This window comes from Oncorhynchus clarkii, chromosome 12, assembly GCF_045791955.1.
Source record: "Oncorhynchus clarkii lewisi isolate Uvic-CL-2024 chromosome 12, UVic_Ocla_1.0, whole genome shotgun sequence".
Taxonomy (NCBI): domain Eukaryota; kingdom Metazoa; phylum Chordata; class Actinopteri; order Salmoniformes; family Salmonidae; genus Oncorhynchus; species Oncorhynchus clarkii.
In genome coordinates, this window is record NC_092158.1 from 17,543,975 (window position 1) to 17,565,958 (window position 21,984).

At 44.6% G+C, this 21,984-nt stretch overlaps 1 protein-coding gene across 2 annotated transcripts in view; it reads right to left on the minus strand.

The window, feature by feature from the left end:
- The window catches only part of LOC139421888 (ADAM metallopeptidase with thrombospondin type 1 motif, 6), a 139,108-nt gene that overhangs the window by 25,167 nt on the left and 91,957 nt on the right, over positions 1–21,984 (minus strand). For both annotated transcript variants that reach the window (XM_071173017.1, XM_071173016.1), the window contains exons 14-19: positions 17,713–17,815; positions 16,774–16,907; positions 10,411–10,534; positions 6,398–6,478; positions 2,674–2,837; positions 1,286–1,424 (exon numbers count right to left, since the gene is read on the minus strand). In XM_071173017.1, the coding sequence (XP_071029118.1) occupies positions 1,286–1,424; positions 2,674–2,837; positions 6,398–6,478; positions 10,411–10,534; positions 16,774–16,907; positions 17,713–17,815 (745 nt within the window). The remainder of the gene's footprint in view (positions 1–1,285; positions 1,425–2,673; positions 2,838–6,397; positions 6,479–10,410; positions 10,535–16,773; positions 16,908–17,712; positions 17,816–21,984) is intronic.

Below are 21,984 nucleotides of genomic sequence, written 5' to 3' on the forward strand. Positions count from 1 at the left end.
TCATCGGAGCCCGGGGAACAGTTGGTTAACTGCCTTGCTCAGGGGCAGAACAACAGATTTTTACCTTGTCAGTTCGGAGATTCGATCCAGCAACCTTTAGGTTACTGGCACAACGCTCTAACTAATAAGCAATAGACGTCTGAAACCTAAATTAATGATCCCCAGAGTCTCCATATTTTCAGTGATGTGTTCAGTAGGAACAATGATGAGCGTAGCCAAACTGTTTTGCAATAGAAAGCAGAAATCCACTTCTTTATTGAAGTAGTACCTCAAGTACCTCACAGTTTCAAAATGATTTACCCTGTTTGGTGGCTACTGAACAGGACCCAGGACAGATACATTCACTGAGTATACCAAACATTGGCTTTTAGCTTTTAGGTTTTATTTATTCGCACCAAACAAAAGAAGTGAAAGACAAAACAGTAGAGATAAATAACTGGTAAAAACGGTGTGCCCAAAAGTGCTGATATGTTTGTTCAATTAGTTAGACAAAGCATATTCATTATAATTGTACATGATATGCTCAATATACAAGAAAACCATGTTTGATTATGTGTAAGTGTGAGAGTTAGGCTACATGGAGGGGATTATTGGTAGTTTGATTCATCAGGTTGACCCCCAGTCTTCACTTGAAGTTATTGAGGGATGAGGTTTTCGCAATCTAAAGATAATTATTCCAGAGTATGGTACCTCTGTAAGTGATTGATAGACAATTGACTATGTGAGGTGCGTCAGTGGGGAGGGGGAAGATCGTCACAGTGTCTTGTGTTATATAGATAGACACCTTCCTAATACTTTGTTCCCCCCCCCCCCCCCCCCTTTGCCTTCAGAACAGCCTCAATTAGTCAGAGCATGGGCTCTACAAGGTGCCGAAAGCTTTCCACAGGGATGCTGGCCCATGTCGACTCCAGTGCTTCCTATAGTTGTGTCAAATTGGATGGTAGAGCATACCTTAATATAAACGGTTGAGCATGAAAACCCCAGCAGCGTTGCTGTTCTTGACTCAAATGTTGCGCCTGGCACCTACTACCATACCCCGTTTAAACGCACTTACATCTTTTGTCTGAATGACACACATACAATCCATGTCTCTATTGTCTCAAGGCTTAAAAAATCCTTCTTTAACCTGTCTCTTCCCCTTCATCTATACTGATTGAAGTGGATTTAACACTTAAGGGATCGTAGCTTTCACCTGGATTCACCTGGTCAGTCATGGAAATGAGCAGGTGTTCCTAATGTTTTGTACACCCAGGGTACATCGGCATGTGGTTGGTGCAGTGCCTACCTCCAGCGCAGGTGGCGGAGCAGTCGGACCAGGCCAGATGGTTCCAGGAGAAGCCCACCTCATTGTCTCCACTTCCTGTCCTCTGGATGGGAACGTTGAACTTATAATGGATCCCCGTGTTCTGCTCCTGGAGAAGAACCTGGAGGTGAGACGAAGACATTATTTGATTACATACATTTATAGCATTGGTTTCAGTTCCATATGAAATCATTTCAAGGGCATTATTTCATGTCATGTTATTCCCTGTCAAAATAAAGGTTAAATAAAATTTGAAAAAACTTAAATCAAACAACTCAAATGGAATTGACCTAAACCTTAATCCACAGAAAATGTCCCCACTAAAGAGTTATTTGCTGTTTCTCTGCTATACTGAAGCAGAGACTCAAATGTTATCCAATGGGCAGTGGCGGCACTGTGTTTATGTTAGTGTATGTGATGCAGAAAGGGACCAGAATTCTGCACAGCTTTCAGTTGCCACAAAGGAATGGCCTGTGGTGGGATGGAAAGCTCTGTCTATTCCTAACCCTAACCGGCTTAACCCCAGCCCTATTCCAGTGAAGCTGTGGGGTCTGGTATTTCATGTCCAGGGAAAAGCCACTGTGGTCCTGAGTGCCAATGAGTGGGACGGCTTAGAGAAACACACACAGCACAAACAACACACACACACCACAGCACACACAACATACACAACACACACAACACACGTAACACACACAACACACACACACAAACACACACACACACACACACACACACACACACACACACACACACACACACACACACACACACACACACACACACACACACACACACACACACACAGACTTTCACATGCCAGAAAACGCTTGCACACTCAAACACACACACACACAGACTTTCACATGCCAGAAAACGCTTGCACACTCAAACACACACCCTCACCAAAACACATGCCCATGTGCATTTGAATTTAGCCAGAAATTGCTTTTTCAATATCCACATTGCACATTGTTGTATATATATTGCTGTGTGTATATATATATATATATATATATAGCTGTTAACCCCAAACCACCATGGTCTTACTGGTCTGGAGGTCAGCTAAGGTTTGCTAGGAGCAGCTGTTGGGCTTTATGTGAATTCAAACTGACAATCTCTCTAGACAGTACAAACAACAATGGCCCGTTTCTCTATAGGTGGGTAACATCTGAAGGTTGTGTCTTTGTGAAATTCCCTTTTCCATGGAAAACCCCCATCTCCAACTTCCCAAATAGACTAAAGACTCCCGGTAGGCTGAAAGATGCCTGAAAAAGCACTTCTGAGTTTGATCATCTTTCTGTGCCAGAAAGGCACAGCCCTCCCACATTGTTTACCTGACACACAACAAAACAGCGAAGCGTGGTTACCATGACGACTAGGATTTCCGTGGTGGCTCCCAGGGCCTCTATTGACTCGGGTTCGTCAAGGGGTCTCTTGTAGTGAAACGCCGTGCCTGCGATATCAAACTTTCTGGGCCAGTCGATGGTCCACGCTCCGTTTATGTAGTAGTCATCTCCCTCCGACTTCAGCGCTACAGACGGGTACAGATAGAACACATAGAAGCCCCAGGTAGAATAATTTTGCTGGGGGAGCTAAGACAAGTCTTCAGTTCATAGGTAGGGTTGAGCGTAGTTCACTGAACCCCCTACAGCTATATAAGCAGCCTGTTAAAATGCTGATAAGAGTATTGAGCAAGAGACTGCCCAGGAACGGTAGCCAAGACAACAGGTTGTGGTAATGTTTTGGTGTGATGTCATTGCCATCATTCATCATCATCCTGGAGCAAATTTCACACACACGCACGCACACACGCACACACACACACACACACACACACACACACACACACACACACACACACACACACACACACACACACACACACACACACACACACACACACTCACACACACACACACACACACACACACACACACACACACACACACACTCTCACCTTTCAGAGGGAAATGGAAAAAGCACACACACACACACTCTTCAGGTGAAAGCCTGGAAGAATCCCATGAATACCATTCCTGCATGTCGTCAAAACAATGGAGTCGTCTCCAAGCACAACACATCTCAAAATATCCACTTTCTCTGGGTTGAATGGGGAGAAACGATCCAACCACTCTGTTGTCTGTTATCTCTCTCTCTCCATGTGCATGCACTTCACAGCATTTACGCACTTTATTACAACAATATTTATTTTACTCCTCCTGTTTAGGGGGATAACTTAGAGTTCATTCTTTACTGCCACCTCATCTACACAAAAAAACGCTATAACGGTCAGCTCTCAGTCCATCTTTACTGCTATAATGGTCAGCTCTCAGTCCATCTTTACTGTTAAAACGGTCAGCTCTCAGTCCATCTTTGCTGCTATAATGTTCAGCTCTCAGTCCATCTTTACTGCTATAACGGTCAGCTCTCAGTCCATCTTTACTGCTATAATGTTCAGCTCTCAGTCCATCTTTACTGCTATAATGGTCAGCTCTCAGTCCATCTTTACTGCTATAACGGTCAGCTCTCAGTCCATCTTTACTGCTATAACGGTCAGCTCTCAGTCCATCTTTACTGTTAAAACAGTAGGCTCTCAGTCCATCTTTACTGTTAAAACAGTCAGCTTTCAGTCCATCTTTACTGCTATAATGTTCAGCTCTCAGTCCGTCTTTACTGCTATAATGTTCAGCTCTCAGTCCATCTTTACTGCTATGACGGCCAGCTCTCAGTCCATCTTTACTGTTAAAACAGTCAGCTCTCAGTCCATCTTTACTGCTATAACGGTCAGCTCTCAGTCCATCTTTACTGTTAAAACAGTCAGCTCTCAGTCCATCTTTACTGCTATAATGTTCAGCTCTCAGTCCATCTTTACTGCTATAATGGTCAGCTCTCAGTCCATCTTTACTGCTATAACGGTCAGCTCTCAGTCCATCTTTACTGCTATAATGGTCAGCTCTCAGTCCATCTTTACTGCTATAATGGTCAGCTCTCAGTCCATCTTTACTGTTAAATCAGTCAGCTCTCAGTCCATCTTTACTGCTATAACGGTCAGCTCTCAGTCCATCTTTACTGTTAAAACAGTAGGCTCTCAGTCCATCTTTACTGTTAAAACAGTCAGCTTTCAGTCCATCTTTACTGCTATAATGTTCAGCTCTCAGTCCGTCTTTACTGCTATAATGTTCAGCTCTCAGTCCATCTTTACTGCTATAACGGCCAGCTCTCAGTCCATCTTTACTGTTAAAACAGTCAGCTCTCAGTCCATCTTTACTGCTATAACGGTCAGCTCTCAGTCCATCTTTACTGCTATAACGGCCAGCTCTCAGTCCATCTTTACTATTAAAACAGTCAGCTCTCAGTCCATCTTTACTGCTATAATGTTCAGCTCTCAGTCCATCTTTACTGTTAAAACAGTCAGCTCTCAGTCCATCTTTACTGCTATAACGGCCAGCTCTCAGTCCATCTTTACTGTTAAAACAGTCAGCTCTCAGTCCATCTTTACTGCTATAACGGTCAGCTCTCAGTCCATTTTACTGCTATAACGGTCAGCTCTCAGTCCATCTTTACTGTTAAAACAGTCAGCTCTCAGTCCATCTTTACTGCTATAATGTTCAGCTCTCAGTCCATTTTACTGCTATAATGGTCAGCTCTCAGTCCATCTTTACTGCTATAACGGTCAGCTCTCAGTCCATCTTTACTGTTAAAACAGTCAGCTCTCAGTCCATCTTTACTGCTATAATGTTCAGCTCTCAGTCCATTTTACTGCAAAAATGGTCAGCTCTCACACATTACTTGGAAGGGAAATAGGGAGTGTAGTCTACACAACAGGACACAGTGACAATCGTTAAACTTGGAGATAACAACAACTTGTATATATTTATATGTTTTATATACATCATTGTATCCACTTGAATCCATGAGAGATGTCACCACATGGCTGTCACCACTGAGATGTCACCACATGGCTGTCACCACAAGGCTGTCACCACAGGGCTGTCACCGCAGGGCTGTCACCACAGAGAATCCATGAGAGATGTCACCACATGGCTGTCACCACTGAGATGTCACCACATGGCTGTCACCACAAGGCTGTCACCACAGGGCTGTCACCGCAGGGCTGTCACCACAGAGCTGTCACCACAGGGCTGTCACCACAGAGCTGTCACCGCAGAGCTGTCACCTCAGGGCTGTCACCACAGAGCTGTCACCACATGGCTGTCACCACTGAGATGTCACCACATGGCTGTCACCACATGGCTGTCACCACAGAGCTGTCACCACATGGCTGTCACCACTGAGATGTCACCACATGGCTGTCACCACAGAGCTGTCACCACAGGGCTGTCACCACAGAGATGTCACCACAGGGCTGTCACCGCAGGGCTGTCACCACAGAGCTGTCACCACAGGGCTGTCACCACAGGGCTGTCACCGCAGGGCTGTCACCACAGAGCTGTCACCACAGGGCTGTCACCGCAGGGCTGTCACCACAGAGCTGTCACCACAGGGCTGTCACCACATGTCTGTAACTCTAATGACGCCTGACATTTCAAAGCCTGACTTCAGTCCTCCATCAACACCCTCAGCAGTAAACTTCACCACTCTGTCACACGGCTCTGTCTCTAGTTAATGTCAGATCAGACAAAAGCACTATATTAAATCCCCTTGTTTGATTGTTTTTCTGTTTAGTCTGGAACTAAGACGGAGAGACTAACGCCAAGACTACCACTGGACAAGCACTGAATAGTTTTAATAATGTTGAAGCTAATCATTTAGTGTGAGTTAAAACTACTTCATGGCATCGTCTGCTCTGCTCTAGACTGAGAAAGCACTAAGGGATGAGGAAGACTGAATCTTTAAACAAAGAACAGAACCAAACTGCTAATATTATACAGGTTGATTTCACACTGCTTTCCATTACTGTTCAAAAGTTGTGTGGAGTTAAGGGCAGGCCATAATGACTCTTAACATTCACAGAGGGATAGAATGATAAGAAATAAAGGGTCATCAAAATAATGTGTCTTATTTCTTATAATGACGATGGTCACTTTTCTTGTTGGTTTCATTTTATAGTGTATGAAAGAGATCCCTTACCAATGTAGTTTTTGGACATGGCAATTTCTTTGATTTCTATGTGGACTGACCCCCTTGGTATCTGAACAGCCTCCATGTAGCCTGGAAGAGAAGGGGACAAAACCATTACATACACAGCATAGAAGGAAAACGTGTTTTTGTCTATCTAAAATCTAATCAAATCGTATTTGTCACATGCGCTGAATACAACAACCTTACCGTGAAATGCTTACTTACGAGCCCTTAAGCAACAATGCAGTTCAAAAAATGTATTTAAGAAAATATTTACTATATAAACTAAAGTAAAAATAAAATAAAAAGTAAGACAATAAAATAACAATAATGAGGCCATATACAGGGGATACTGGTACAGAATCAATGTGCGGGTACGGTTAGTCAAGGTCATTTGTACATGTAGGTAGGGGTAAAGTGACTATGCATAGATAATAAACAGCGAGTAGCAGCAGTGTAAAAACAAAGGGCGGTGGGGGGTCAATGTAATAGACCGGTGGCCATTTGATTCATTGTTCAGAAGTCTTATAGCTTGGGGGTAGAATCTGTTAAGGAGCCTTATGGACTGAGACTTGGTGCTCCGGTTCTGCTTGCCGTACCGGAAGCAGTCTATGACTTGGGTGACTGGAGTCTTTGACAATTTTTTTAACCTTCCTCTGACACCGCCTAGTATAGAGGTCATGGATGGCAGGAAGCTTGGTCCCAGTGATGTACTGGGCCCTACACACTACCCTCTGTAGTGCATTACGGTCGGATGCCGAGCAGTTGCCATACCAGGCGGGGATGCAACCGGTTAGTATGCTATCGATGGTGCAGCTGTAGAACTTTTTAAGGATCTGGGGACCCATGCCAAATCTTTTCAGTCTCCTGACTGTTGTTGTGCCCTCTCCATGACTGTCTTGGTGTGTTTGGACCATGACAGTTTGTTGGTGATGTGGACACCTTTCGACCCGCTCCACTACAGCCCCGTCAATGTGAATGGGGGCAGGTTCGGCCCTCTTCTTCCTGTAGTTCACGATCAGCTCCTTTGTCTTGCTCACGTTGAGGGAGAGGTTGTTGTCCTGGCACCACACTGCCAGGTCTCTGACCTCCTCCTTATAGGCTGTCTCATCATTATCAGTGATCAGGCCTACCACTGTTGTGTCGTCAGCAAACTTAATGATGGTGTTGGAGTCATGCTTGCTCACGCAGTCGTGGATGAACAGGGAGTACAGGAGAGGACTAAGCACGCACCCCTGAGGGGCCCCTGTGTTGAGGATCAGCGCGCAGATGTGTTGTTGCCTACCCTTACCACCTGGGGGCTGCCCTTCAGGAAGTCCAGGATCCAGTTGCAGAGGGAGGTGTTTAGTCCCAGGGTCCTTAGCTTAGTGATGAGCTTTGAGGGTACTATGGTGTTGAACGCTGAGCTGTAGTCAATGAACAGCATTCTCACATAGGTGTTCCTTTTGTCCAGGTGGGAAAGGGCAGTGTGGAGTGCGATTGAGATTGCGTCATCTGTGGATCTGTTGGGGAGGTATGCAAATTGGAGTGGGTCTAAGGTTTCCGGGATGATGGTGTTGATGTGAGCCATGACCAGCCTTTCAAAGTACTTCATGACTACCAACGTGAGGGCTACAGGGCGGTAGTCATTTAGGCAGGTTACCTTCGCTTTCTTGGACTATGGTGGTCTGCTTGACACATGTAAGTATTACGGACTCGGTCAAGGAGAGGTTGAAGATGTCAGTGAAGATACTTGCCAGTTGGTCCGCGCATGCTCTGAGTATACGTCCTGGTAATCCGTATAGCCCCGCGGCCTTGTGAATGTTGACCTGTTTAAAGATCTTGCTCACGTAGACTACGGAGTTGTCCGGAACAGCTGGTGCTCTCATGCATGCTTCAGTGTTGCTTGCCTCGAAGCGAGCATAAAAGGCATTTAGCTCATCTGGTTGGCTTGCTTCACTATGCAGCTCGCGACTGGGTTTCCCTTTGTAGTCCGTAAAGTTTGCAAGCCCTGCCACATCCGACGAGCGTCAAAGCCGGTGTAGTAGGATTCAATCTTAGTCCTGTATTGACACTTTGCATGTTTGATGGTTTGTCTGAGGGCAGAGCAGGAAGCCATATCTTCACTAGTCTTGAACCCAGAGCCAAAATGAAGCCAAATCTCCATTAGTCTAGGACCCAGTGGCAGGATGAAGCCATATCTCAACTAGTCTAGGACCCAGTGCCAGGATGAAGCCATATCTCCACTAGTCTAGGACCCAGTGCCAGGATGAAGCCATATCTCCACTCTGAGTTCTTCATTGGATGATGTAGTTAATGTGAATATATTATTCTTCCATTTATGTTTTGACAACATGTTTCTCAACTCCCAAAAACATATGCTTTATCATTGGGTGACAAAGGGGGGAAAGATTTCCATGAAAAATTAAGTGTTTTGGCTACATTACTCTGTTGGCCCTTAGACAGGGCTGCTCTGCCAAAAATAGTTTTCACCTTGCTTTTCAGCATGGAGATGTGTCTCTCGGAAAGTGATAACAAATGTGCAGTGTTTGGCAGCTTTCAGTTCGCACAGAGTAGCGGACACTCTCAGAAACATAATTTACTCTTCTCTATACACTCTTGTCTTCTCTACACTATAAACTCTTCTCTTTTGTACTCCTATATTCTCTCCACTATAAACGCTTTTTCTCGTCTCTACTCCTGTCTTCTGTACACTATACACTCTTCTTCTCTACTCCTGTCTTCTGTACACTATACACTCTTCTTCTCTACTCCTGTCTTCTGTACACTATACACTCTTCTTCTCTACTCCTGTCTTCTGTACACTATAAACTCTTCTTCTCTACTCCTGTCTTCTGTACACTATACACTCTTCTTCTCTACTCCTGTCTTCTGTACACTATACACTCTTCTTCTCTACTCCTGTCTTCTGTACACTATACACTCTTCTTCTCTACTCCTGTCTTCTGTACACTATAAACTCTTCTTCTCTACTCCTGTCTTCTGTACACTATAAACTCTTCTAAACTTCCCTACTCCTGTCTTCTGTACACTATACACTCTTCTTCTCTACTCCTGTCTTCTGTACACTATACACTCTTCTTCTCTACTCCTGTCTTCTGTACACTATACACTCTTCTTCTCTACTCCTGTCTTCTGTACACTATACACTCTTCTTCTCTACTCCTGTCTTCTGTACACTATACACTCTTCTTCTCTACTCCTGTCTTCTGTACACTATACACTCTTCTTCTCTACTCCTGTCTTCTGTACACTATACACTCTTCTTCTCTACTCCTGTCTTCTGTACACTATAAACTCTTCTTCTCTACTCCTGTCTTCTGTACACTATAAACTCTTCTAAACTTCCCTACTCCTGTCTTCTGTACACTATACACTCTTCTTCTCTACTCCTGTCTTCTGTACACTATACACTCTTCTTCTCTACTCCTGTCTTCTGTACACTATACACTCTTCTTCTCTACTCCTGTCTTCTGTACACTATACACTCTTCTTCTCTACTCCTGTCTTCTGTACACTATACACTCTTCTTCTCTACTCCTGTCTTCTGTACACTATACACTCTTCTTCTCTACTCCTGTCTTCTGTACACTATACACTCTTCTTCTCTACTCCTGTCTTCTGTACACTATACACTCTTCTTCTCTACTCCTGTCTTCTGTACACTATACACTCTTCTTCTCTACTCCTGTCTTCTGTACACTATACACTCTTCTTCTCTACTCCTGTCTTCTGTACACTATACACTCTTCTTCTCTACTCCTGTCTTCTGTACACTATACACTCTTCTTCTCTACTCCTGTCTTCTGTACACTATACACTCTTCTTCTCTACTCCTGTCTTCTGTACACTATACACTCTTCTTCTCTACTCCTGTCTTCTGTACACTATACACTCTTCTTATCTTCTCTACGCTTCTCTTCTTTACACAATACACTCCCTTTTTCTTTGTATGGAACTTAAACATTTGCACACCTGAAGTAAGGAGCCCTATCAGGTTCTGTCCCCAGCCTGGGGCTTACCTCCTCTGGGCAGAGAGTCATTGAACAGTCCCTCTGTGGCCTCACAGGTGCTGCCGTCCCCTCCACACACCCGACAGCGGTCCTCCTTGGCATCTGAGCTCAGGATGTTGTCACAGCCTACGTGCTGAGAGAGGAGACATGGTACCATGTTATATTACATTAAGTACAACTTACAGTATACTATAATAATACTGTTTAATAATACCATAATATCATAGTAATAAAGACAAGTGCTAAAGAAATGACTTTATGTCTGTGGAGGCTGCATGGAGCAGCAGTTTTACGTAAATTAAAATGCTGACTCATGATTGAATAGTACCTGGGTACTACCAACAGTAGAATTACAGTAGGATGAGAAGGTCAGACTGACATATAGCCAATCTCTTTAGAGAGATACAGTAAAGTAAGTATTTCAGCATTTTACAGACTCTGTTTTAAGATAATCGAGACTCAAAAATGTGATGGGGGAATTATGGGTGTCACCTTAACAACAGGAGAGAAAAATACATTCTCACAGACATCCCTCACAATCACTCTTTGTCTCTTTCTCTCTCACTCTCTGTCTGTCTCTGTTTCTGTATGATATGTCAGATTAAATAATAAAGACAGACACAAATGTCAGGTTCAATAGTCATGTTCAAGTATTGTACAAGTCCCTACATACAGGGTCCGGGGAGCAGCCCAGCTAGTTGATTACCTATCAACTAGACTCCGTAACATCTTCCTTTTCAATAGAGAGTGCAAACATAACAGCATACATAACATTACATTTGTAACACTCAAGTCATAACAAATTCAAATTAATTACATTTTCTTTTTACTTCAGTTGTCGTCTTCCCCTTTTCTTAAAACTATTGTTTTATGTAACAGAGGACAGGTTAACACAGTCACTTCCTTACAGAGTAAGTCTGTTCGGTGGCTTCCACAGCCGAACCACTTGTGAGTAAGTATGGGCTCTGACAGGGGTAGGTCAAGGGTCACGAGCTGGTGAGCCTGGTGAGGTAGAAGCCTCACCCTCAGTTGGCTCATGTCTCAATTCTGCACCCCTTGCCTTTAGGCCTGGACTGTGATCCAGCTCATCTAGGTGAGTGTATGGTGTGTTCTGGTTTGTCTGCTCTGCTACGCGCAGATCCACCTGACTACAACGTTAGAGGGAGCCACCAACATCCAGCAGGTAAGAATGTGGTGCTACTCTCTGTAGGCACGTGCCTGGCCTCCAAAATCCTGAGTGGTCTCCCGGCAGCGGTTTCATCCTTTCACCTCCAGCTCTGGTAGGTCTCAAGCAGTCCGGTCGTAGAAGCACTTAGCGAGCTGCTTTCTGTGACGTAGTTTGTCCGTGACGCCAACCATGACTCAGGGCTCAAGTAGCTTGTTGGCTACAGGGATGGTAGTCTTCAGACGTCAGGACAGAAGGCATTGTGCTGGGCTACTGTCCTTTCAAGGGGTCATTTCCGTCACGCAAGGCCCTGCATAACATGTTTCTATCAGGGGTCGTTGCTATCATGCAAGGCCCTGCGTAACAGGTTTATATCAGGGGTCGTTGCTATCATGCAAGGCCCTGCGTAACAGGTTTATATCAGTGGTCGTTGCTGTCACGCAAGGCCCTGTGTAACAGGTTTCTTGCAATCTTGACAGCTGACTCTGCCTTGCCATTTGCTTATGGGTGCCTTGAAGAGGAGGTCACGTGGTCAAACTCCCATTCTGAGGCGAAACACTTGAACTGTGCAGTGAATTGTGGGCCATTGTCCGTGATGACCTTGTCAGGCTGACCTTGCCTTGCAAACTGCGCCTTGCAGCGCTTTATGACCGTCTCTGCAAACAAGTCAGGGAGCAGTTCAATTTTCCAAAAGTCAGAGTAGTGATCAACGATGAGAAGACAGTCCTTTCGCCTGTGGCTGAATAAGTCCATGCTGATGATTTTCCAGGCCCTTGTGGGCCATCTGACATCATGGTTTCCTTTTGCTGTTCATGAGCGTACTCGTTGCACGTGTTACAGCTGCTGACAAAGTCTTTAATTTCTGCTTGCATGTTTGTCCAGTATAATGTTTTGCGTGCCTGGTGATAGCACCTCCAATGTGACTGGAGTGTATGCGGGTAAACATCTCTGGACGTAGTGATTTGGAGATATGATCTTCTGATCTCTGAACAAGATGCCATTTTGCATGCTGATCCCGTCTCGAAAGGTCCACTATTCTCTCGCTGTGAAAGGTGTCTCCTCCTTCAGTATGGCCAACCTGTGAGAACCATGGACTTCAGTGACTGCAGGTGTTCGGCCTTGTCAGTGTGTTGTCTGATCTGTGGTGATCTGTGATGTTCAAGTAGTCTGCCTGATTGATCTGTTGAACATCTTGTTGTTCCTGCTGTAGCAAACATATGGTATGTCACTGATAGGCAGTGCCTCTGCCTGTACATTGTGCTGTTGTCCTGCTCAGTGTGTATACATCTCTGGTCCTGGCTTGTAGATGACCTTCAGGCTGTAATTTTGCAGAGTTAGGAGCATGCTTTGAAGCATCTTGGGCTCGGTGAGGAGAGGTTTACTGAATATGGCAATGAGTGGTTTGTGGTCAGTTTCAGCTGTGACCATATAAGTCGTGATGGAATCACTGGCAGGAGAATAGACCATGCTGAGGCACTCTTTCTCAATTTATGCATAGTTTTGTTTGGTGGGGCTGAGCGCTCTCGAGGCAAATGCAACGGGCTGGCCTTCCTGCCTAAGGCAGCATCCAAGTCCACATTGCCTGGAGTCGCTCTGGATTGTGACAGGCTTCGTAACGTCGTAGTAGCGCAACACAGGCATGGATGAAGCCAGAGATTGAATCTCTTGCACTGTGGCCTCGTGTTTGGATAGCCAGTGCCATGGTGTGTCTTAGTCCACCAGCAGACTGCTGATAGGTGTGCCGATGAGACGCTGCCCTACTTTTGCATCAGACGGGTTTGGCGTGTCGAGGATCGCTCTGACTTTGTCTGGGTCTGGCTTCAGGCCTATGGCTGAGAGAATGTGACCATGGAAGTGAACGTCTTTCACCTTGAGCTGCAGCTTCTTCAGGCCAAGGCGCAGCTTAACTGATCGGCAATGCTCCATCAGTGCCAGGAGCTTCACATCGTGGTTGCATACTGCTTCTTTGTCTGTGTCACCGCAACCTGCAATCAGGACATCATCAGCAATAGGTTCAATGTCCTTGAGCCCAGCCAGTAACTCGTGCTGCTTGTGTTGGTCTACCTCAGGCGCCTCGGAGACACCAAAGGGGTGAAAATCCTGGCCTTGGGAAGCTTGTAGAGGACATCCTTCAGTGTTGGCATGATGTAGTGGAAACGTTTCAGTTCTTGGTTCAGATGCTTTGGGTCGATGCAGACTCTCAGCTTCTCAGTTTTTTTCACTATGACCATATTGCTGATCCAGTCAGTTGGTTCAGTCACAGATGTCATGTGGCCATCGGCCTCATACTTGTCAGCTAGGCCTTCACAGCCACTTTCATTGCAATGGGCACATTACGAGAAGCACGCTAGACTGGAGTGACACTGTCATCCAATTCAAAATGTACCCCTGCAGGTACTGATTCAACAGGTTTGTTGAATACATCGTCATATCTGCTGAGTAGTTGTTCTTTTGAGGGGGATCCATGCTGGACATGCTCCACAATGTGCAGGTCATTTGGTACGGGGAACTGCATCAGTTCGAGGCGTTCACATGTATAGCCTCAGAAGAGAGGATGTTGACTGCTTTTCACGATCTCAAACTCCAGCATGTATTTGTGTCCCCGAATAACACATTCAGTTTCAAAGATGCCCATAGAGCTCATTAGCTCTCCTCTCCTAGCCATTTCAACGGTTGTGCTTTTTTTGCAAATTTCGTTTGCTGCCGTAGCGATGAAAAAGGAGATCTCTTTGCCTTCAGCCATCGAGGTAGGTGGTGATGCTAGCCAGACAGCCAGCTAACGACAATTTGATCAGTGGTGTGACTAACGTTAGCAGTAGACTACGGCGTGCGTTCACATATGGAACCTAACTGCGCCTATAATGTACTTAGCTACAGAAATAAGAAACGTAGTGGTTTTCGAGCTGATACCATGTTTCTGTATGATATGTCAGATGAAATAATAAAGACAGACACAAATGTCAAGTTCAATAGTCATGTTCAAGAATACAGTCCCTACATACTGGGTCCGGGGAGCAGCCCAGCTAGTTGATTACCTATCAACTAGACTCAACTAGAGTTTTATTTGTCACATGCGCCGAATACAACAGTGAAATACTTACTTACAAGCCCTTAATCAATAATGTTGTTTTAAGAAAAATAAGTGTTAAGTAAAAAATAGATAAGAAAAAAATAAAATAATAATAATTACAGAGCAGCAGTAAAATAACAGGAGCGAGGCTATCAGGGGGTACCAGTTAGTCGAGGTAATTGAGGTAATATGTACATGTACTGTAGGGAGTTAAAGTGACTAGGCATAGATAATAAACAGAGAGTAGCAGCAGCATAACAGAGGGGAGGCAAAAACAAAGGGGGGGTGATGATGCAAATAGTCTGAGTAGCCATTTGATTTGCTGTTCAGCAATCTTATGGCTCGGGGGTAGAAGCTGTTAAGAAGCCTCTTGGACCTAGACTTGGCGCTCCGATACCGCTTGCCGTGCGGTAGCAGAGAGAACAGTCTATGACTAGGGTGTCTGGAGTCTTTGACCATTTTTAGGGCCTTCCTCTGACACAGCCTGGTATAGAGGTCCTGGAGGGGCCCCGTGTTGAGGATCAGCGTGGTGGATGTGTAACATTCTCTGCTCTACCTGTTCTCTCTCTCCTTCTCAATCTCTCCATTTCTCTGCTCTGTCTGTTCTCTCTCTCCTTCTCATGCTCTCCATTTCTCTGCTCTGTCTGTGCTCTCTCTCCTTCTCAATCTCTCCATTTTTCTGCTCTGTCTGCGCTCTCTCTCCTTCTCAATCTCTCCATTTCTCTTCTCTTTCTGTTCTCTCTCTCCTTCTCAATCTCTCAATTTCTCTGCTCTGTCTGTTCTCTCTCTCCTTCTCAATCTCTCAATTTCTCTGCTCTGTCTGTTCTCTCTCTCTCCTTCTCAATCTCTCAATTTCTCTGCTCTGTCTGTTCTCTCTCTCCTTCTCAATCTCTCCATTTCTCTGCTCTATCCCTATCACGTTCTTCTTTCTTTCATTTTCTCATTGTTCTCTCTCCCCCTCTGTCTTTCTCCCAACACGTGTGTAGGCCTATACACATTATATTGAGCATTTCTGAGCAGCCTCCAAGCAGACGTTGTTCCAGAGATTTATCACACCGTGTCAGATACTCCATAAGACCAACTGCTGCTGAAATAAAAAATACACCTTGGACTATGACTAGGAATAAATGTGTCCCAGTACTCTGCAGGAAGAAACCTCCAACACACACACACACACACACACACACACACAGGCATACACACACACAGGCATACACACACATACACAAAAAACGTAACTCATTGTTCTGTACAGTGTACACACACGGAACAAAGACAACATTAGGTCCCAGATCTCAGTAATAAACAGCGATTTTCAGATTACTCCTATCTCTCTCTCTCTCTCTCTCTCACCTTGCACTCTCCATTGATGCAGATGTCCAGTGAATCTAATCAACACAAACACTGTGACTACAAACTGAGTCAGAGGGTCAGGTTTCCTGGTCAGGAAAGCCTCATGGACAGTTCCATTACATTATGTTACAGTCATCTATTTTATTAGCTTGTTGGTTATAATGTAATAAGGTCATGGCCATGGTAGAGTGCTTCTCCTATGGGTTAGTCAGTACCCACTGGTGGGCTCTGGGCCACAGGCTGTCTTATTTAGGGTCACACTGGCTGGATCCTGTCTGGAAGCAGCGTGGGTCTGGTTGATCTTTGTCTTGTTGACTGGGGTGACTCACAGCACAAAGTGTGGGAACCAGAAGGGAAAAAATATGCTACAACCTAAAAGGGATCTTCGGCTGTCCCCATAGGAGGATTGGCTGAAAGCCGTGTCTCTTTGAAGAACATTTTTGAGTTCCATGTATAACCCTTTAAACAGAGGGTTCTACATGGAAACCATATAGAGTTCTACCTGGAAACAGAAGGGGTTATCCTATGGGGATAGCCAAAGAACCCTTTTCGAACCCTTTTTTCTACGAGTGTACTTTAAGCAGACGCTCTTATTTGGAAAAATGTACAGTCATTGAACCTTGATGTAACCACCACTACGTTACAAGAACACTTACCACACTCAAGACACGCAGACAGACAGATAGATAGATAGACACCCTTTCTATTCCTTTCTCTCTCTGTTTGTCTCTGTCTCTCTCTCTCTCTCTCTCTCTCTCTCTTACTCCCACTATCTCTCTCTCACCTTGCACTCTCCATTGATGCAGATGTCCATTGAGTCGGCCTGGCAGCGTGTTCCATCGATGACAGCCGGGGAGCGCTCAGTGTAGAAGTTATATCCCTCCGCCAGACAGTTCAGAGCACACGGCTTCACACCACCTGGAGCACACAGGGCAGAGGTCACAAGGTCAAACATAGTGGACACACTTCCACAGGGCAGGTGACAAGTCATGTACACTTAGTTATAAATACAGTAGAGAGAGTTCAGCAAAAACGGAATATATAATATATGCCATTTAGCAGACGCTTTTAACCAAAATAACTTACAGTCATGCATACATTTTACATATGGGTGGCACCAGGGAGAATCAAACCACAACCCTTGGCTTTGTAGGCACCATGTTTTACTGACTGAGCCACACTGACCACAAACTTAGTGTCATTAGAGACATTTGTCACAGAGACAGTAACCTGGGCCAACACCCACAAACAGGAAGTAGAGGGCCCAGACAGAAAACTAAGGTTCAGCCAGAAGGATTACAGGTTCCCACACAAATTATAACAGGTTCTATAACATCATCCATGATGAGTGACATCAGTAGGAATTCATCTATCTACAGTAAAATAAAATAATTCTGTTTACTATATTGATTTAAAAAAGCACAGAATTCCTTTTGTGGTGTTAGTTGTGAGCTAGGAGTCCCAGGAGACCAAGCAAGGCCAGGGCTGAGCTGTGCTCCTCTGCTCTCCTCTAGAGTTTGTTGATAGTAATAAAGAGTTCTATTCGTCAGCCCCCAGATCCTGGACCTGGGGAATGACGTCACTACAGCACTGTCACCGGGAGAGATAGCTGGGGCTGCCAACATAAACCACCGTTACACACACACACAACTACAAACGTGTGGAGAAAAACAGAGCGATAGAGTGGAGCGATGGATGGATTGACGCATTATTCCGATCTCACCTCCGGTGTAGGGCTTCCAGTTGTAGTATTTCCCACGGAACGGCAAACTGTCGAAGTCGGCACACTGCTTCTCACGGAAATCCCGCGATCCCAATGGACACGCCTGGAAAACAGCAAAACAAAACATTAGAATATGTCAGGGTATGCATCGCAGTGCTAGCTGTGCCACCAGAGATTCTGGGCTCGAGCCCAGGCTCTGCCGCAGCTGGGAGGCTCATGGGGCGACGCACAATTGGCCTAGCGTCATCCGGGTTAGGGAGGGTTTGGCCGGCAGGGATATCCTTGTCTCATCGCGCACTATTTTTATTTTACCTTTATTTAACTAGGCAAGTCAGTTAAGAACAAATTCTTATTTTCAATGACGGCCTAGGAACAGTGGGTTAGCTGCCTGTTCAGGGGCAGAACGACAGATATGTATGTACCTTGTCAGCTCGGGGATTCAAACTTGCAACCTTTCGGTTACTAGTCCAATATTCTAACCACTAGGCTACCCTGCCGCCCCAGAGACTCCTGTGTCGGGCTGGGTGCAGTGCACGCTGACCAGGTCGCTAGGTGTACGGTGTTTCCTCTCTCTGTGTGTGTGTGTGTGTGTGTGTGTGTGTGTGTCTGTGTGTGTGTCTGTGTGTGTGTGTGCGTATGTGTGTGTGAAAGCCAGCAGCACTTTCCCTCAGGACAAATAAAAACTCTGAGTTTGCTCAGGTCAAAGCTATATCTCACAGGCTGAAAGTAGAGCAGGCTGAACAGGACTGAACACCCCCCCCACACACACACACTACAGGCCTGAACCCAGCTGAAGGAAAGGGTGACCGACGTTCATTACTATGCTGCATCAGATGGAGTGCTGCATCAGATGACCTGGCCTACACAGTCACTCGACCTAGACCCAATTAAAATAGTTTGGGATGAGTTGGACTGCAGAATGAAGGAAAAGCTGCCAACAAGTGCTCAGCATATGTGGGAACTCCTTCAAGACTGTTGGAAAAGGATTCCAGGTGATGCTGGTTGAGGGAATGCCAAGAGTGTGCAAAGCTGTCATCAAGGCAAAGGGTGGCTACTTTGAGAATCTCAAATCTCAAATATATTTTTGGGTTACTGCATGATTCCATATGTGTTATTTCATAGTTTTGATGTCTTCACTATTATTCTACAATGTAGAAAATAGTAAAAATAAAGAAAAACCCTTGAATGAGTAGGTGAGTAGGAATCTTATGTCTTAATTAAAGGGGCAGTGTTGTATTTTTAGACAGGCTTGATAATGGAAATAAGCCAATAGGCAGAGGGGTTAGCTAGATTTTATTTTATTTATCCGTTATTTTACCAGGTAAGTTGACTGAGAACACGTTCTTATTTGCAGCAACGACCTGGGGAATAGTTACAGGGGAGAGGAGAGGGGATGAATGAGCCAATTGTGAACTGGGGATTATTAGGTGACCGTGATGGTTTGAGGGCCAGATTGGGAATTTAGCCAGGACACCAGGGTTAACACCCCTACTCTTACAATAAGTGCCATGGGATCTTTAATAACCTCAGAAAGTCAGGACACCCGTTTCACGTCCCTTCCGAAAGACGGCACCTTACACAGGGCAGTGTCCCCAATCACTGCCCTGGGGAATTGGGATATTTTATTTTAGACCAAAGGAAAGTGTGCCTCCTACTGGCCCTTCAACACCACTTCCAGCAGAATCTGGTCTCCCAGCCAGGGACTGACCAGGACCAACCCTGCTTAGCTTCAGAAGCAAGCCAGCAGTGGTATGCAGGGTGGTATGCTGCTGGCAAATCATCTAATTCTCTGTATGGCAATAATTATGAATTTACAACACAATACAATGCATTTTACAGCCACCTATTAGGCCCATGGTGTTACAGACAATGTACAAAATCATGAATTAATGTCAAGCCCTTCATAATGTAAAAACCTTTTTAAAAGTCTTACACAATGTAGGCCTCATTGAACACCACATGTAGGCTACTGTAGGCTACATCATAGAAATCAAAAGCAATTTCCATGTGAAAATGTTCTGGGATTTGTTCCATTTGGTTTTGTTGGTAGGCCATTCTGATAGGCCTACATTGTGCTCCAATATCCACAATAGCCTATTGGCTACAGTCTAAAACTGAAATTGCACAAGTTTCCACTCACAAGACCTAAAAATTTGCTCAGTGCCTCAAAATATCAGAAGGAACATTGGTGAGTGCGCAGTGCGGACCACTGCTCTAGAGAACAACATATACTCAATTGTACCTGCATTCAATACTAATTTCAGGTCAATAAAGTTTTCTGTAATACAATGAAGGCAGTCTGCAGTTCAGATAGAGACTGGTCAACCTTGGGGGCAATAGCATACACAACAGTATCATCGGCATACAAGTGCAGGTTACAGTTTTTTACAGACAAGATATTGTTAATGTAACCAATAAAAAGTACAGTACTTGGGCCGCATTCCAAACCTTGTGTCACGCCCTGGCCATAGAGAGGTTTTATTCTCTATTTTGGTTAGGCCAGGGTGTGACTAGGGTGGGCATTCTATGTTGTTTTTTCTATGTTTTTGTATTTCTTTGTTTTTGGCCGGGTATGGTTCTCAATCAGGGACAGCTGTCTATCGTTGTCTCTGATTGGGAACCATACTTAGGTAGCTCTTGCCCACATGGGTTTTGTGGGTAGTTGTTTTCTGTATTGTTAGTGTCCTTACAGAACTGTTAGTTTTCATCTTTGTTATTTTTTGTTGTAGTGTTCTGATTTTAATAAAATATCACAAACATGTCTCATGCTGTGCTTTGATCCAGTCATTCACAGGAAGAGGACCGTTACACCTTGGGAATAGTACCAGATATGATCGTCAGGTTAAAAATATCAGTTAATGATCCAGCAATCAGGGGGGCAGAGAGCTGCAGTAAAAATGGATGAAGCTCATCAGCCCCAGCTGATTTTATTTTTTACACCAATCTGAAGGCATCTACTGTAGCACATCACAGGTAGAAAATTGTTGAAATGAAAACAAAGATGCACTAGAAGTTGAAAGGTTACCCGTCGAGTCAGAGGGAAGAGGAGTCGATTGACTGACCAGGGTCAATTAAAACACTTTCTCTCAAATAAAAAGCCTGCAGAGATAAAATGAGAAAAAGCATCACTTATCTCATTCTTCTCAGTTCTGATGCCAGAGTCAGACAGAACCTGCTCAGGCAGGGAAGAAAATGGATTTGTACGCTTCAGTGCATTACTGTTTTCCAAAATGTTGAAGGATCAGAGAGAGCTTAAAGAGAAGCCTGATTTAGCGGTCTTAATGGAGATAGTACATCTGTTTCTCAATTGTCTGAAAGATTGCCAGTCCATTAGAGTCAATTTTCCTTGCTTTGGCCCAGGCCTGATTTCTCATCTGAAAGAGCTCAGATAGCTCATTGTGTTAATTTGCCAGAGGAATATATATGAAGGAGAAAGGATCAGGAATACAGGGTATAGTGGCTAAATCAGATAAACTGGGTGGTTCGAGCCCTGAATGCTGACTGGCTGAAAGCTGTGGTATATCAGACCGCATACCATGGGTATGACAAAACATTTATTTGTACTGCTCTAATTATATTGGTAACCAGTTTAAAATAGCAATAAGGCACCTTTGGGTTTGTGAAATATGTTTGGGTTTGTGAAATATGGTCAATATACCACAGCTAAGGGCTGTGTCCTTGGTGTTAGAAGGTGAGGACCAAGGTGCAGCGTGGTACATGGTCATCCTTTTATTAATGGAACTGAACACTGATTAACAAAGAGAACAACTGAAACAGTTCTGTCTGGTGCAGACACAAAAACAGAAAGCAACTACCCACAAAACCCATGTGAGCAAGAGCTACCTAAGTATGGTTGTCAATCAGAGACAACGATAGACAGCTGTCCCTGATTGAGAACCATACCCGGCCAAAAACAAAGAAATACAAAAACATAGAAAAAAGAACATAGAATGCCCACCCTAGTCACACCCTGGCCTAACCAAAACAGAGAATTAAAAACCTCTCTATGGCCAGGGCGTGAACGTCCTAGCACCACACGTTGCGTTGTGCGTAAGAAAAGCCCTTAGCCGTGGTATATTGGCCATATACCACACCCCCTCGGGCCTTATTAAGTAGAACATGTCATGTAAAAAGCCTTGAGGAGAAAAAAAATACTCTTAATTAAACAAGGATTAGTATTTTGCTGTTTCGTATCTCTAACACATACACTATATATACAAAAGTATGTGGACACCCCTTCAAATGAGTGGATTCGGCTATTTCAGCCACATC